The sequence below is a fragment of the Hydra vulgaris genome, chromosome 02 (assembly GCF_038396675.1).
Source record: "Hydra vulgaris chromosome 02, alternate assembly HydraT2T_AEP".
Taxonomy (NCBI): domain Eukaryota; kingdom Metazoa; phylum Cnidaria; class Hydrozoa; order Anthoathecata; family Hydridae; genus Hydra; species Hydra vulgaris.
This window is the reverse complement of record NC_088921.1, coordinates 6,258,893-6,275,989: the sequence shown is the minus strand read 5'-3', so window position 1 is coordinate 6,275,989 and position 17,097 is coordinate 6,258,893. Positions and strand designations below refer to the sequence as shown.

Genomic DNA, 17,097 nt, shown 5'->3' with positions numbered 1-17,097 from the left:
TATATATATATATATATATATATATATATATATATATATATATATATATATATATATATATATATTTCGATAATTATCTGGATCTGGATATAGTTTAACTCATCTTTTTCTTTTGTTAAATTTTTTGTTTTTAGAAAATATTTTATGATTCGAAATTTCGTCATTGCTGTTCAGAGCACCAAATCTCTTAAAGGCAATTAATACTAAAAGTCATTTTGCATTCAAACAGAAAAAAAGAAAGTATTTTAGTTTATGTTTATAAGTTAACTTTTAAGTTTATGTGCATTACAGTAAAAATCGTTATTTTTAAAGTTTTAAGGTGGGTCTTTGGTTAAAAAAATAAATTCCACCTTTTAAAGATAAATGTTTCCAAATAACTTTAAAAAGAATAATTATTATTATTAACAAATTCACTCCAAAAAATTATAAAAAAACTTTTGTTTTGCTAAGTCAGCAAAAAATAAGTAAAATATAAACACTTTAAATTTTTATAACTCCTAAAATATACATCCAATCAGCTAAATAGTTTCAGAATATCTTTATTATTCAAACACAAAGAGACTGTAGCAGAACTTTTTATAAAGTTCTGCTACAGTCTCTTTGTGTTTGAATAATGTACTATATTTTAAAAAACATATAGTAATATTTTCTAATATTTGCATGCAAAGTAAAATTTGCCACCTTCTACATCCTTTTCTTTATTGATAAATCCTTTTTTGACGCCTATCGTTTTTGTCCATTTTAAGTGCTTCAGAAGATTTTCTTTTAAAAGTGGGGTTGACGGTGGCTGTCTATTTTAAACGAATCATAACTACCAAGATAAACAATTTGAGATAAAAAAACTCTCAACAAATTTTGAAAAATCAGAAATTCCATCATTGAAACGAACAACAACTGAAGCAACACAAATATCTAAAACTTCTTTGCAAAGTAAATTTTAAGTTTATGTGTATTACAGTAAAAATCGTTATTTTTAAAGTTTCAAGGTGGCTCTATGGTTAAAAAAAAAAATTTTACATTTTAAAAATTTTTTACACTTTTAAAACTTTATAACTCCTGAAATATACACCCAATGAGCCTAAAAATTTCTGAATATCTTTATTATAAACATAAAAAACAAACTTTTTGAAATAAAATAACTTTTTAAAATAAAAAACAAACTTAAGATAATTGTTCCAAAATTTAAATAACATCATTAGTTTTGTATAACACTGGTCCGGTCCCTCAACTTATTGTTAAGGAGAACTCTCTGAAAAAAACAAGCTTTTATACTTTTTATAGTAATTCTTTCTAATATTTTCATGGAAAGTAATATTTGCCACCTTATACATCCTTTTCTTCATTGATAAATCCCTTTTTGACACCGCTTATCATTTTTCTGTCTTTTTTAAGTACTTCAGAAGATTTTCTTTTTAAAGTGACGTTGACGGTGGCTGTTTATTTTACACGAATCATTATTACCAAGATATACAAATTTGAGATGAAATATCTCAAAAACTTTTAAAAAACCAGACATTCCATCATTAAAACGAATAAGAACTGAAGCTACATAAATATCTAAAATAAATACATCTTTAGGACACTTTTTTCAAATTATTCGAATAAATGATTTGTTAAATTTTAGATAGTACAATTTAGATTTTCAGAAGAGATATCAATAAAAACTTGTTCTATTGCATTATGAATAGCTAATGGCTGACAAATTTAAGGCTGCAAAAGATATTAGGTACTAAAATATAAAATACAGTTGACTAAAAAGACAGGAAATCACTGTTGCTAAGGGCGTTGGTATAAAAGCTAAAAAGACTGTAGCTTAAAAAAATGGATATTAGTCATAATATTGTGTTTGAATGTATATAAAATTTTCTGAACCTCGAATAAATTTTAAATACAGTCCCATGACAATTTATTAGTGCCACCAATATTTTTTTCCTATTTTCTTATTCAAGTTGAATTTAACAATTGAAAAGCAATGTAATATATTTTAAATGTATTATTTATAAGAAGTCAATTATGCATAAAGTTAATTTCTTCAGATTTTTTTTTACAATTGGCATTCCTGACATTTCTGGAAGCCATCTTGTCACGACACTGTTACTCAACTGTCGTCTTTACAACCACGTGATTGTTTTTCTCTGTCTATTTTATCGTTTTTTTTTTAGAATTCTGAAGAAGTAAGTGCAATATTTAGTTTTTATTTGTTTTACTAATATAATTTAAACTTGTTAATAAAGATTTTCTAATATTATTATTACAGAAAGGTCATTTTTAATAATGTTACAACTCTAACCTCAAAAATTTTGTATTTTTTAGTAATGGGTAAAAAAGGAGATCTTTCACCAACAAAAATTGAATTTATAAAAGCATTGATAAATGAAAAAACACTTTCACAGCGAGAAGGTGTTTTTTCTAAAAATTGCTAAAAAATGTGGTATTTCACATACCTCAGTACAATGAATTGTCAAAAAATTGGATATGGGTGATAACTGTTTACCGAAAAGGAAAGGTAAATGTGGTAAAAAAATTTTTTGACTCCTCGTGGTGAAAGAACATTGTCGAAAGTAATAAAGGAGGATAGGACTGCTACAAATTCTTTCATAAAAAATAAATTACAAGCCTCTGGAATTAAAATGTCCACCAGAACATTGCAGAGAAGACTCAATGATCTCGGATATAATAGTAGACGGCCAGTAAAAAAGCCAAAGTTAACAATCAAAATGAAAGAAAATAGATTGAAATGGGCTCTAAAGTATAAAAACTTTACAGTAGAAGATTGGAAACAGGTTTGCGTTCAAATTATTTTAATATTTTTATATGAAAACACACATGGAATGAGAAATTGTAAAACAATATTTTATTTCAGGTTTGCTTTAGTGATTAGAGCACATGTGATGACAAACAAAGCTCAGTTTGTTCGCCGTAAAATATCGGAAAAATAACACGAATACTGTGTTATAAAAACTGTGAAACATCCAACTTCTGTCATGATTTGGTTTGTAATAAGCGGAAAAGGTTTGGGTCGACTCTACGTTGTAGAGGGCATTATTAGAAAAGACCAGTATCGAGATGTCTTGCAACATCGATTGTTACCACAATTAAGGGATTGGTTTGGTGAAATGGAGAAATTTATATTTATGCAAGATGGTGCCCCTTGCCATACTGCAAAATCTATAAAGAAGTTCTTCTCACAAGAAAAAGTTTCATTATTGGATTGGCCAGGTAACTCACCAAACGTCAATCCAATAGAAAATGTTTGAGAACTCCTGAAGAGAAAAATTTCAAAAGAAAATATCACAAACAAAGTCAATTTGGTTGAAAAAATTATATATTATTGAAACCACGATATAAATTTAAAACAAATGTCATTAAAATGTATTAAAAGCATGCTTCGACGCGTCCAAGCAATTATTGATGCCAAAGGCGGGCTTACAAAATATTGATACAATGTGTGTTTTTCATTAGGTTTATTAATTTTTGTCGTTATTTTATAGATTTATTTGGTTTTATTGTGTGTATGAATGTTAATCAATTAAAAATAAAAAATATTTGAATACATTTTAATTGTTTACTGCATTTTATAACTCCAAGAAATCATTAATACAGAAAAAATGTAGGTGGCACTAATAAATTGTCATGGGACGGAAAGATAATATTTAATTTTTTTTTTTTGATTTTATTGTGTTTTTAACCATAGAGTCTCCTTAAGTTCAGATTTTTTAATTTTTTTTTATTTTTTAGGTACCCCAAGAAGTCCTAACGGTCTTGTCACAGTGCACCGCAGAAGTGCATTTAACCGGAAAGTTTACGCCTCCTTCCTTACCGTGACACGAAAATTTGTCCAGAGCTCGGTTCGAACCTGGAAATCCTGCTTATAAACCAAGCGTTCTAACCACTGCACCACGGCTGCACCACTGCACCACGGCTGTACCAGATTTTAGGTTTTGAATATCAAAATATGCATAGGGTAGGGTGGGGTAATGTGGGTCTACGGGGTAATCTGGGTCTAATTCATATTTATCTGTTATATTGATAATGGCTTTAAGTATAAAGTTGTAATTTTTACCACGTTGCTATAACATATTAGGCTAATTGATTTTAAAATATAACCTTGCTATGCTGTTAGAAACGGCATTTTTTTAGCTAAAATGCTAGATACATAAACCAAGTCATTTTTTCCTCCGTTTTTAAACTTCAGAGAAAATATATTCAAATAAGGCGTAAACGTATGAAAAATGGTTATTTTGAAAGTAAAGTTACTATATTTTAAGGAAAGTATACCTGTAAGACACTAACGCACATGGTTTGTTTAAAATTTGAAATATAATCAGGCGGGGTAAAGTGGGTCTATGTATATAAAATATTATGATATGTAATTATATTATCGAAGTTGTTGTTAGTAACATTATAAACCTATTAGTTTCATCAGACCTAACTACTTTTGTGTTAATAATTCTTTAGAACTATTAAACACTTGTTTGAAGTTTATATCTTTGAAGTTTATATTAAGAAACATGTGTATTTATTTGTATGAAATAATACCTAAGTCAAATAAAATATTATATAAGACCTAAATGGTGTTTAAATATTTTTTGGTGATATTTTATGATTTATGCTAATTTATTTCACTAAAAGTTTAACAGATTTTTCATAAATATTACTTTAGAAAGTATTTAAAAAATGCCAAGATGTTATAATAAAAAAATAAAACCCAAGTACAATGCTGATAGTTTGGAAAGAGCAATTGTGTTAGTATGTGAGAAAAAAAGTACTATTTATCATGCTGCTAAAGAATGTTCTGTTCCTAAAGAAACATTGAGACGAAGAATAAAACAACAAGAATTTAATGCAAACAAACGTGAAGGTCGAAAAAATGTGTTGAGTGATAATGATGAAACTATGATTGTAGCTGCAGCGCAGTATTGTCAAAGATATGGTCTTCCATTAGATTCTCTTGACATTTGTAATTTAGTTGGTCAATTTTGCACAACAATGAGGATGAAAACTCCTTTTAAAAATGGAATTCCTGGAAAAGATTGGATAATTTCATTTAAGAAGCGTCATGTTGATAAACTTCGATTACGCAAACCTGAAATACTTACATTTTCAAGAGCTAAAAGTTTAACACATGAAGTTGTAGATAAATTTTTTACTATTTTATCTGATGTGATTCATAATAATAACATTGTACCAAGTAGTATATACAATCTTGACGAGACTGGGCTTTCCACAAATCACTTAACGAAGAGAGTATTTGTACATCCAAAAAGCGAAGATGCTTATGAATTGGCTGGTTCTTCTGGTAAAGCTATGTACTCTGTGCTGTTCTGCGTGTCTGCAGATGGAAGATATCTTCCACCATTTGTTGTTTTTAAGGGAGAAGGCTATCTGTATTCTAAATGGGTAGAAAATGGACCACCAGGATGTGCTTTTGGGGCAACAGCAAGTGGATGGATGCAAGACTTTCTATTTGAAAACTGGTATTTTACTTGAATTTTATAATTTTCATTTTTTTATTTTAATTTTTTTTCTTTCCTTTTTTTTATTAATGTATTTACACTGAATAGCCATTGTTGCTCTTGAAGGCGTTACAAATGATTCGATAGAAGTAAATACATTCTTTATTTAGGTTTGTCGAGCACTTCATACCATTTGTTGACTAAGATCAAAAACCAATACTCCTGCTTTATGACGGTCATGGAAGTCATTTAACATATGGTACTATAAAAGCAGCCATGGACAACGATATCCAAATTATTTGTCTTCCACCAAATTGCTCACACGCATTACAACCGTTAGATGTAGCTGTCTTTGGACCATTAAAGAATGAGTGGAGAAAAATTTTAAAGCGGTTTGCAAGAGAAACACAACAAAAAAATATTGATAAGACAGCTTTTAAAGGATTATTGAAACAATTGTGTCAGAGACTCTCTCCAGCAAATGCTATAGCAGGATTTCGTGGTTCAGGTATCTCACCATTAAGTAAAGAAAAGATGGAAAGAAGAATAACAGGTATTGACTTTCTCAATCAATCACCTGAACGTTATAGCCCTAAATCTCCAAGAATACAAACACCGAGATCAGCTATGCGAGAAGCTTTAAGGTCAATCATATGTCCTAATGTATCTGCAGAAACAGCAGCAATAATTGAACAGCAAAAACAAAAAAGGAAGAGAGTACAAGCAAAATGTGGAGAACTCCTTACAAATGAGAAAGTCAAACGACGGTTACTTGAGGAACAAAAAGTCAGAGAGGAAAAAAACAAAGTTAAAAAAAAATGTACAAAAAAAACTATTACCTTTACTGAAGTATCAAAGAAATACCCAAAAAGATCTAAGAAGTGCCCAAAATAGCAGGAATTTTACCATAAAAGTGCAATCATCAAAAAAATAGTTATTTCTTATAAAACACTTTATTAAAACATGATTTCTGTTTTAAATCACCATTTTTTTTACTTTTATTTGATCGAGTTTTTAATTTTTATTGTAGTGCTGTGTATGTATGCACTTTTTTTTAAAAAAAAAACAACTAAAAACTACTTTTTTAAATAAAACCTTGTATATATACTATAAAAAAGGGGCGTACATATAGAATGTATGTCAGATTTTTCATAAGCAGCAGTATTTTAAACCAGAACTACCAATATTTTATGTAGACCCACATTACCCCACTACGTGGGGTAATGTGGGTCTATTTAGGCATCTTCGAATAAAGGCTACCCTGACTTATTGATTGTATTTTAAGTAATAGTTTTTTGTTAAATTTGTTTAGTAGGATGTCCAATCATGATTTTAAGACATCATTTGTCAGAAAGCCGATACCTAAACATTGTTTTTTTTTAACTCAAAGTCAGAAATAGGTAAAAATAGGCTCAGATTACCCCACCTTACCCTAATCAAATTATTTTTTGTTAAAAAAACTTATATTTTCTTAATGATTGTCTAATAAAGTTTCATTTGCGGCTTTAAAAACATTCAAAAGCAGTGATTAAAAGTCTAAACTTTAAACTGAGCTTTTCTAAAAAATAATTTAATGTGTGATTTTTTTTTTATTTTCGTTATATCTTAAAAGTTCAGAATTCTAAATATCGTTCTCAGTATTCTATCTTCTTTTAGATTTCCAAAACGATGTGTTTTTTCAATTTTATATTCATCCAATGTGCCAAATTAAATTTCTTTAACTCGGCGTATCAGCCTGAATTTCTACAATACTACAATAGTTTTGGCTTTCATCTTTTTTTTGTTCAAATTCCATATTTTTAGAAATCTTTGTAATTATATCGCTACTGTTTAATCTTGACCCAGGAAAAAAAGTTCTATGGAATTTCAATAAAATTTTGAAACACATGGCCTAAATAAATTCTTAAGAATTTCTATGGGATTTCTAGAGAATATCTATTATATAGAATAACTTTCTATAAAATTCTTAAGAATTTCTATGGGATTTCTAGAGAATATCTATTATATAGAATAACTTTCTATAAAATTCTTATGAATTTCTATTCGATTTCTAGAGAATATCTATTATATAGAATTTCTATGGGATTTCTAGAGAATTTCTAATAATTTTTCTATAAATTGATATAAAACTTTTATTCTACAAAAAAACAAGTAGAAAAAAAATGTTCCATAGAAATTTTTACAGAAATTAACAGATATTCTATAGAATTTCTATAGAATTTTATAAAATTTTTATAGGCCATAAATTTCAAAAGTGTATAGAAATTCAGCAAAACTTTTTTTAATGGGAATAGTTTGATTGTTTGTTTCCATACGGAAATAACAAACGGAATTAGTGGGGTAATTTGAACGTCTAAAGTGTCGTGGACGTCTAAAGTCGTGGACGTTAACGCCCAGGACATTAATTTTTTTAACTTAATTTCATATTTATTTTAACAAATAAAATATTTGTTTGTTAGTTAAAAATATTTTAGAACAAAAAAAAAAGAAAGAAAGGATCAAAAAGTAAAAATACTGATGTTAAAACTAAAAGAAGAAAAAAGAACTTTAATCAACTAGAGACACTTTAACACAATTTAAAGTAAAAAGTATAGCCCGAAGTGATACAGAAATTTGTTATTAAATTTGCAAAGAAAAATATAATTGTTTATGCGACACAAAGATCGCAAAAAGTGACTAACGGAACCGTTTAGTTACGTATAAAAAAAAAAAAAATAACGATCCGCCACAGAACATTGGATCACGTGTCATAAATGCAAGTCCTGGTTGTACAAGAAGTGCACTATTGGTAAAATGTCCCGGGGTTTTGTTTATAAAGTTTATTTGTAATTTTGTATGGTTTTAATAATAAAAAAATGAAATAATAATTTTAAAAGACTGTTGCTGTATTAGGTTGCGAAGAAAAGTTCATGATATCTCCAAGGAAGACTCGATTATGTGTTACAATCGTAAAGCCTGGCGAAAGTGAGAATATCCTTAATTAATTAACAAATAAAAAATAAAGTAATTCCAAACAAAAAAAGTTTTATTTTTGCCCTAAATTTTCATTTTAAATTAGGATTTATATAAATTGCTTTTGAGGGTTTATAACTGAAGAGTTAGACTAAATGATAAGCAATAAATACGATCAGTTTCGAACAACCGATGTCTTTAATTTTGACTCCCGCTAAGCTGTTTGCTAATACCCCATTCTCCCCTAGATTCCGGATTAAATATTTTTAGAGCGAACCAACAGTTAAATTAGGAAAAGCAGAGGTGAGTAGTAGCCAATCTTTTGAAAGATCAAATTAAGGATTTTTTCGAAAACAATTTATGACTTTTTAACTTTTAATTTTTAATTCAAAACTCTTTAAAATTTGGTATACCATTTGTATTCTATACCATATTTGTGATATTTTTTCAAAATTTGAACGATGATTGACTGAGTCTGCAAAGTATTAATTTTTTCAAGTTTTACAACGATAAGTTACGTACCACAACTAAATAGTTTTTTAACGCTTTAACGTTTACTTTTTATTTTGCGAAAGCGTATAACTATGTTAAGAAAACATATAATAATGTACTACCTTATCCACAAGTTAGAGAACAAAAAAAAAATTGACACTGCTAACTGTTACCCTAAATATAATAAAGAAGTTTTAATTGTTCTTTAAAGCAGTGCAAAAGAGTATCAGAAAATTTCTCAGCGTGTTGTAGATTCATTGATTTTAGATAAGCCAAAACAAAAAAGAAGTTGTTCAAAAATAAGTTGAATTGGCAGGCCATGATTTTTCTGATTTTAATAACCTTGGCGCTGATAATAATAATGGCAGTTAAACAAAAACACTGTTGTAATATAAATGTAGGTTTAACTCAAGAAATTCACAATGATGATTTAGTTTTAGCTGTGAGTGTTAAGGTAACTCTTGCAATATTGAAGAAAAAACTACAATTTATCATTGCTTCTAATTATAGAGAACAGGTAAAAAAAAATTTGATTTTGTAAACTTTTGTAACTTAGGCATTTCTGAAGTTTGAAAAACGTAAAACAAAAATGCTAAAACTTTATTATTTCAGAGAACAGTGTTAATTGTTAATACTAAAAATGAAATTGCCACAATAAACAACGGAATGAACTTTCAAAACTAATGTTACGGAAAAACCATAATGGAAACGAACGAACCTAATGAAAAACTAAAATATTAAATCAAAGAAAATAAAAATAAAAATTCAGACGAACTTTTTATAGACAAAATTGATGAATTAGAAAATCGCAGCAGGAGAAACAACTTGAGGTTTGAAGATTTTGAAGAAAAAGAAAACGAATCATGGGAAGAAAGCGAGTCGAAAGTATAATATTTTATAAAAGAAATATTAAATATAAAACATGACATTTAAATAGAAAGAGTCCACAGAACTGGAAAAAAAAAAGAATTTGGACAAAAAAAGCGACAAACAATAGTTGTAAAGTTCCTAAACTGTTAAGACAAAGAAAAAATATAACATCATTATAAACGACTAAAGCTTTGGAATGAACGGATATATCTCAACGATGACTACAGCGAAAGAACAATTGAAAAAAGAAAAATACTCTTCGCAAAAGCTAAAGAATTAAGACCGTCAGGTAAGTATGCAAAAGTTTTCTATAACAAATTGATAACGCACGATTATTAATTACAATAACAAAAAGAAATTCTTTAAACTGTGCACGTATAAAATAATTACAAAAATTAATGATTTTCAATCGCTAACCTATAGCTTTTACGAAAAATACATTATGTCAGATAAAAATTCAGACCCAAATGTAAATTTTTTTAGTGATATGTACACGGACAGTTTATATCATTACCCCAGCACCATTAAAGAATTTTTTTTCAAAAATGTAAATGATATAAACAGTGAAAAAATCAGAATCCTCCACATAAATATAAGGAGTTTAAGCAAAAATAATGAAAACTTTTGACATTTTCTAGAAGAAACTGAAAACATTTTTAATATTATATGTGTTACGGAAACTTGGTGCTATTCTATCGAACTTGAAAATAATTCTAATTTTCATCTTAAGAATTTTGAATTAGTCTCATTAGATAGACAAACAAATAAACGCGGGTGAGGAGTTCTGATATACGTCAAAGAAAAAATGATTTTAAACATCAGCAATCATTACTTCATTGGGGGCACATCAACTTTAATGAAGATGCAAGTACTATTTATAATAAATTCTTTGAAACATTCTACTTAGTATATGACGCGAACTTTCCAGTATGTGAAAAATTAATTAGTCATAAAACCTTCAATAGTCCTTGGATTATTGATCATAAAATCACTTAAGTTCTTTACCTCAAACTATAAAATTTGAAGATGTAAGTATATGTTAACCGAGCAAAATTGCAAACATAATTAAGAAATTTTTTACTGAAATTGGAACCAATCTCTCCAAAATTCATATGACCGAGAGTTCGTTTGAAGACTACTTGTGTCCTATAAACAAATCTCATTATAACAACGAGTATTCTTCTGAATTAACCCACTGCAAGCTCGATATAGCCTTTAAAGCTCTAAAAAGGAATAAAGCTTTTGGTGCTGATGAAGTAAGTGGTAACTTACTTCATCAGCACCAAAAGTGTTCGATCAAAAATGACATAGCGAACATTAGTTTAGGGCTGTAAATCGTGACTCGTGTTCGTGAACGGCTCGGTGATCGGCTCGACAAGAGCTTGTTCATGTTCGGCTTGAATGGTAAACGAGCTGGGCTTGAACAAAAAATTAGGTTCGTTTAAAAAACGAGCCTAGCTTGAACATCATAGGCTCGTTCATATAGGCTCGATTAAAGCTCGAATATATATATATATATATATATATATATATATATATATATATATATATATATATATATATATATATGTATATATATATATATATATATATATATATATATATATATATATATTTATTTATATTATAATAATGTATATGTAATAAATAAAATTGTGATATTATATATATTAGTATATAATAAAAATATAGTGTTAGAGTAACCATATGAGATATGACCCATATAACTCTTATTACACTAAATAATTGATTAATATAAACAATTTAATTACGTGAGGCTGCTATTGACTATTGTCATTTGCCAACAGGCCCAATATGTGTTAGGCCATTTTTAATGGATTTAAGAGTATACAAATTATGCAAAACAGAAAAGTAAATGTATATAACTTTTTTTCAAACTCTTTTCACAATGAGTTTGTTGAAGGAGCCTTTTTTTAATTTGTAGAGAGGTATTTTTTCAAGTTGCACAACTAAATGTTTCGTGATAACATATTGAGTGCTTGTTTATTTACTCTGCTATTAGTAGTATAAAATACGGGTTCTAGCTCATTTTTTTTCAACTATATACCTATCTATATTCTCATATCATATTTCATCTATATCAACCATAATATATTAATATATTATGGTTACTTCAATTTCACAAGTGAAATCTAAGCTATAGCTCATTGATTTCACAATTGAAATCTACTTTGCATCAGTTCTTCGAACTTAGCTACGCATAAAAGAAAGCATGTCCTATTATATCAAACTTATCAATTCTTTATTATCAACCCATGAGTTAAATGAATCAGGATACCCATACCACTTTACTAATGACTTGTTTTTGAGTTTAAGAATAACTTGTTTAATCCTAAATATGCTTTGATCCGTTTTTTGCATTTCTTGTTAATTAAAAGTACCTTGTATTTCTTCACCATTATCATCAGTTAATTTATAAGTTGGTGGATCTGTGAACTGAACTTGTGACACTGTAAAAACTTCTTCAGTCCATCTAGGTGTGTATCCTTTTTCAAACGTTCCTTTCTTTTTAGTTATCCTAACTCTATCAACAATTGGAAACTTTGGTCCTACAGACTTTGATCGTACATTTCTATTTAGATTGAACCAAACAATATTTTCATTCTTTTTATCGCTAGCTTCAACTGGTGTCATTTTAATGGAAGAATGCTTTGTGTTGGTGTATTTACTTACCATTTCATCTAAGACGTCAATATATTTTCTAGTAGAATTAGCTGAAAAGTACTTAAACATTTTGTCTTTTCCATTGTTCTATTCCAACGTTCAATTACACACCTTTTTTCTTCATTTTCAGTTGAGTATAACTCAACACCTAGAGCTTTAACATGCTTATTATAAAATTCTAAGCCTTTATCTACCCATATTTTTTAACACTTTCTTTTTTGGAAGATTTTATTTAAAGCATTAGCATTATCACCTCCAGTTTTACTCTTCAATGGAACAATCCATCCATACTTAGAAAAAACATCTATTACAATTATTAAGTATTTTATACCGTCATTGAATTTAGAAAAAAATTTCAAGTCAACTAAATCAGCTGCTCATATTTCATCGATTCCATTTACAACCACTTTTTTTTTTCTGAAATGTTTTACAACTGGTTTATGAAGTTGGTTTGCAAGTTCGTCAGTCCATTTCAGATCCTTCGGATCCATAAGAATTTTTCTTTGATCCATAAAGAATTTTTCTTTGAATCCATAAGAGTTTTTTTCTTAGATCGTTTGTAGTTTTTTTAAGTAGTTGTAGCACCTAATTCATATGGGTCTGAAAGACCTAACCCAAATTTTTCTTTAGATGATATAATAGGTTTTATAATACCTCGTTCAATCCTTTCACGTATTGTTGGATTTTTTATAGAATTCATTTCTTCGATCATAATTTTATCAGCTAAAATTTTTTTTGCTGTGTCATTGAAGTATTTATAAGCAAGATCGTGATTGTAAGCTGCATTATCAACTCTATCTATAGATTTACTCCATATAATAATTTCTCTTATACTCCAAGTGTATAAGAGAAATTATTGTTGGAAAATCGAGTTGTGGAAAAACTACTTTATTATTGAATTTACTTTTGAGACCTGGTTGGTTAGACTATAATAATTTACAAGTTTTTGGAAAATCTCTTTTTCAACCAGAATACAAAATATTAAAGCAATCTTTTGAACACAAATTACCAAAAGAAGTTATTCTAGAACTATTTAGGTTTAAAGACGAAATAAAAAAATCAAATGAAAATCCAGATTTTGTAATTAAAGACATTTCAAAAAACTTAAATGAGAAAACAGATATGGAGTGCAAGTTTTTTGAAACACCAGAAGATGTGCCAGATCCTCAAGATCTAGATATTCGTAAGAATAATTTGATGATATTTGATGACTTACAATTAAAAAGCAAAATAAGTGTGAAAAATATTATATAAGAGGAAGACATAGTAATGTAGATTGTTTCTATCTTGCACAAAATTATTTTATGTTACCTAGGCAAACTATACGAAAAAATACAAATTTTATTTGCTTATTTCCTCAAGATTCGAAGAATTTCAATCACATTTATAATGATCATGTTTCAAGTGATATGGGAAAAGATGAGTTTAAAAATTTTTGTAAAAAGGCATGGTCAGAGCCTCATGGATTTGTTGTTATAGATCTATCTTCTAAGAAAAATTATGGAAAATATAGAAGTGGATTAAATTGTTTTTATATACCAAATTGTTGAAAAAAATATAATGTTATAAAAAAATGACATGTTTATTAGTGAGCAGAAATAGCAGTATATTAAGAACTATTTATAACCCTGTTGTTCAATTTAGAGAAGACAGAGAATATGAAATGGCTCTAGTTCGTTTTGATAAATCTTACAGTTTTCCTAACATTAATTCTTCAAACAATAATTTTAGATATAGCGCAGAAAATGGATCAACTTGGAAAGATATAAACATTCCAGATGGATTTTATGAAATTGTTGATATAAATAGATATATCCAATCGATTATGATAGCAAACGGTGATGCAACTTCAGCAGTTCAAAATGTTATAATTGTAGCAAATAGGAATACATTAAAAGCAAATTTAACTATTGCAACTGGTTATAAAGTTGATTTTACAACTTCAAATTCAATTAGAACTGTTTTTGGTTTTGACAGTGGAATATATTCAGCAGGATACTATATATCAACTAAAATAGTAAACATATTTAATGTTAATCGTATACTAGTAACAAGCGAAATAATAGAATCATCGTATGTAAATGGAGGAACGTTATATATTCATTTTCCCCAAATGTAGTTCCTGGATATAAAATTATTGAAAAGCCGAATTACGTAACTTATTCACCACTAATACTAAACAAAATATCAAAAATGGAAAATAGATTGGTTGATCAAGATGAAAATTTTTTAGATTTACGAGGAGAACAAGTAACTATTAGATTTCATATAAGAGAAGTAGATAAGTAGTAAAATAATTTTTTTTTTAAATTTATTTACTTACATATAAAAATGAGTAAATATACTAATATTAAAGTAAATATTTCAGAGGGACAATTGAAAAAAATTAAAAAAGTAATTGATGAAGGTGGTTATGGAGCTAGTATTAAATTAGCTCATTCAGATCTTAATGGCGATCATGTATTAGCAGTAACAAAAAGGCAATTAAATAAAATTACGAAAGCATATGAGAAAGGTACAGGTGTGATAATTAATTTAAGTAAAGCGAAACTCATTCACAATTCTAAAATAGACGGTGGATTTCTAGGAGCACAATTACCTTTACTTAGTACAGCTGGAAGATTTTTATTATATAGCATTGCTCTAGCTCTTACAACAGGTTTATTAGCAGGAGTAGGTTCAGCAGTTGGATTAGCTATGGTTGATAAAATTGCTGGAAGAGGTGTTGTGTACTTTAAAAAGAATGGAAAAGGAATTAAAATGACTGCTGCAGGGAATGGCTTATATTTGAGACCATGGAATAGAGGTGGATCTATTGGCAATGGATTGTACTTACGTATTGGAAATGGATATACATCAACAGGATCAGGTTTATTATTAGGACCAAATTCACCATTTGCTAATATTCCATTTTTGAATATACTTTTATGATTTCTTAAAATTTATTTTCTTTATATAATAAAAAGAAATGCCATTACATATTTTAGGAAATATACCACGTGAAACTCTAAAACAACTTATTTATTCAAAAGTATACGCAAAGATATTCAAAGATTTAGAGCATCCTTCAGTATTAATAGATAATAATAAGTATAAAATATTTGCGCAACAAGACATTACAATAAAATCTCTATCACATCAATATATTCTTTTAAAGTTTGGTGTAGTAGTTAATGAAAGTGTGGTGTTAGTTTCATTAAAAGAAAAACTTAAATTAAAAATGCTAATCTTACAAAACTCTGTAGTATCAGATACTGTTGATGATATTATGATAAATGTTGTTAATCAATTCTGATTCTGATTCTGATATATTGATTAAATAAGGAAAAAAAAAATTATTTTTTAAAAAATTATTTTTTACTTATTAAAATGGAGTTTAATTGCAAAAAGCTATGTAATAATAATTATTCAGATATACAAATATACAAAATGATAAAAATGTTAATCAGTTATATCCAAATCTTCTAAGTGCATCTGATGAAGAAAATAAGATTATCAGTGCACATCTATATCGTCTAAATACAATTAGTGAGATTCAAAAGGAAATAGAGAGTGAGAGAGAAAAGAGAAATATGTTAAGTAAAAAGTTACAATTAAAAAGCCGTAAAAATAATTTCAGCTATTGATATTCATTACTAGCAAGCACTATGGCACTTGGAACTATTGGAATTGGCTTTTTAGCAACAATAATTGCAGCACCAGTAGCTATCGCATGTGAAGGTGCCGCATTAGAAGCAGGTGTTTTATCATTAATAGGAGAACAAGTTAATAAAAAATTAAATTTAAAAGCAGAAAAGCATGAAAAGACTAAAGTGCTTGCTGAGTCAAAACTAAATACAATAAGTGACTATATTTCTAAAGCTTTAGTAGATGGAAATATAGATGACAATAAATTTAAACTAATACTTAGTGAACTTGAAAAATATAAAGCCATGCTTGAGCAGATTAGAACAAATTCAAAAGAATTAATGAATGAACAAACTAAAGAATCATTAAATAATCCAGGAAGAAATGAAGCAAATAATATACTCCAAAGCAGATTTAGTAAAAATGTAAACGTCAAAACATAAAATGCAAAACATAAAGCGTTGTGTTTTTTTATCTATTTATAAAAAAAGCAAAATGTCATTTCTAAAAATTGAAGATCCTGAAATAAGGGATAAAATTGTTAAAGATTACTTAGATACTAAAAAAAGAGTAAGGCAGAATGATTTAAATGAAAGGATGGATGAAACTAATTTACAGTCAGGATTAGATAGTATTGATAGTCAAGATGGTATGAGTCTAGGAAAAATTGCAACAGATTATCTAAGAATGTATTCTAATAGTAAAAAATCTATAGATATTACATTTGGGATACGTGATGAAGATGGTATATTTTATATTGGAAAAAAACCAATACATATTAATGATAATGATATAATTATTGATGATGAAAAATATTATGGTACTCCTGGTCTTTGGGAATTGATAGTAAAGTATAATCCTAATAAAGGAGAATATAATGAAGATGACCTTAAAAAATATCAAGATATATTAATAGAAACAGAGGCAATTACTTCTGAAAACCCATACAAACCAAAGCCGTCTTGTTAAGGAAAATACAGAGAAATAATAGCACCTATTTGGAAGGGTATGAAGA

General features: G+C 27.9%; 1 protein-coding gene across 1 annotated transcript; it reads left to right on the top strand.

Annotated features, from left to right (window-relative positions):
• Positions 1–4,677: 4,677 nt before the first annotated feature.
• Positions 4,678–5,490, top strand: LOC136075768 (uncharacterized). The gene has a single exon (XM_065789205.1). The coding sequence runs from the start codon at positions 4,678–4,680 to the stop codon at positions 5,488–5,490; it is 813 nt and encodes a 270-aa protein (XP_065645277.1).
• The last annotated feature ends 11,607 nt before the right edge of the window (positions 5,491–17,097 follow it).

Coding starts and splice junctions, on each gene's coding strand:
- LOC136075768 (XM_065789205.1), top strand. CDS start 4,678: ATGCCAAGATGTTATAATAAAAAAATAAAACCCAAGTACAATGCTGAT.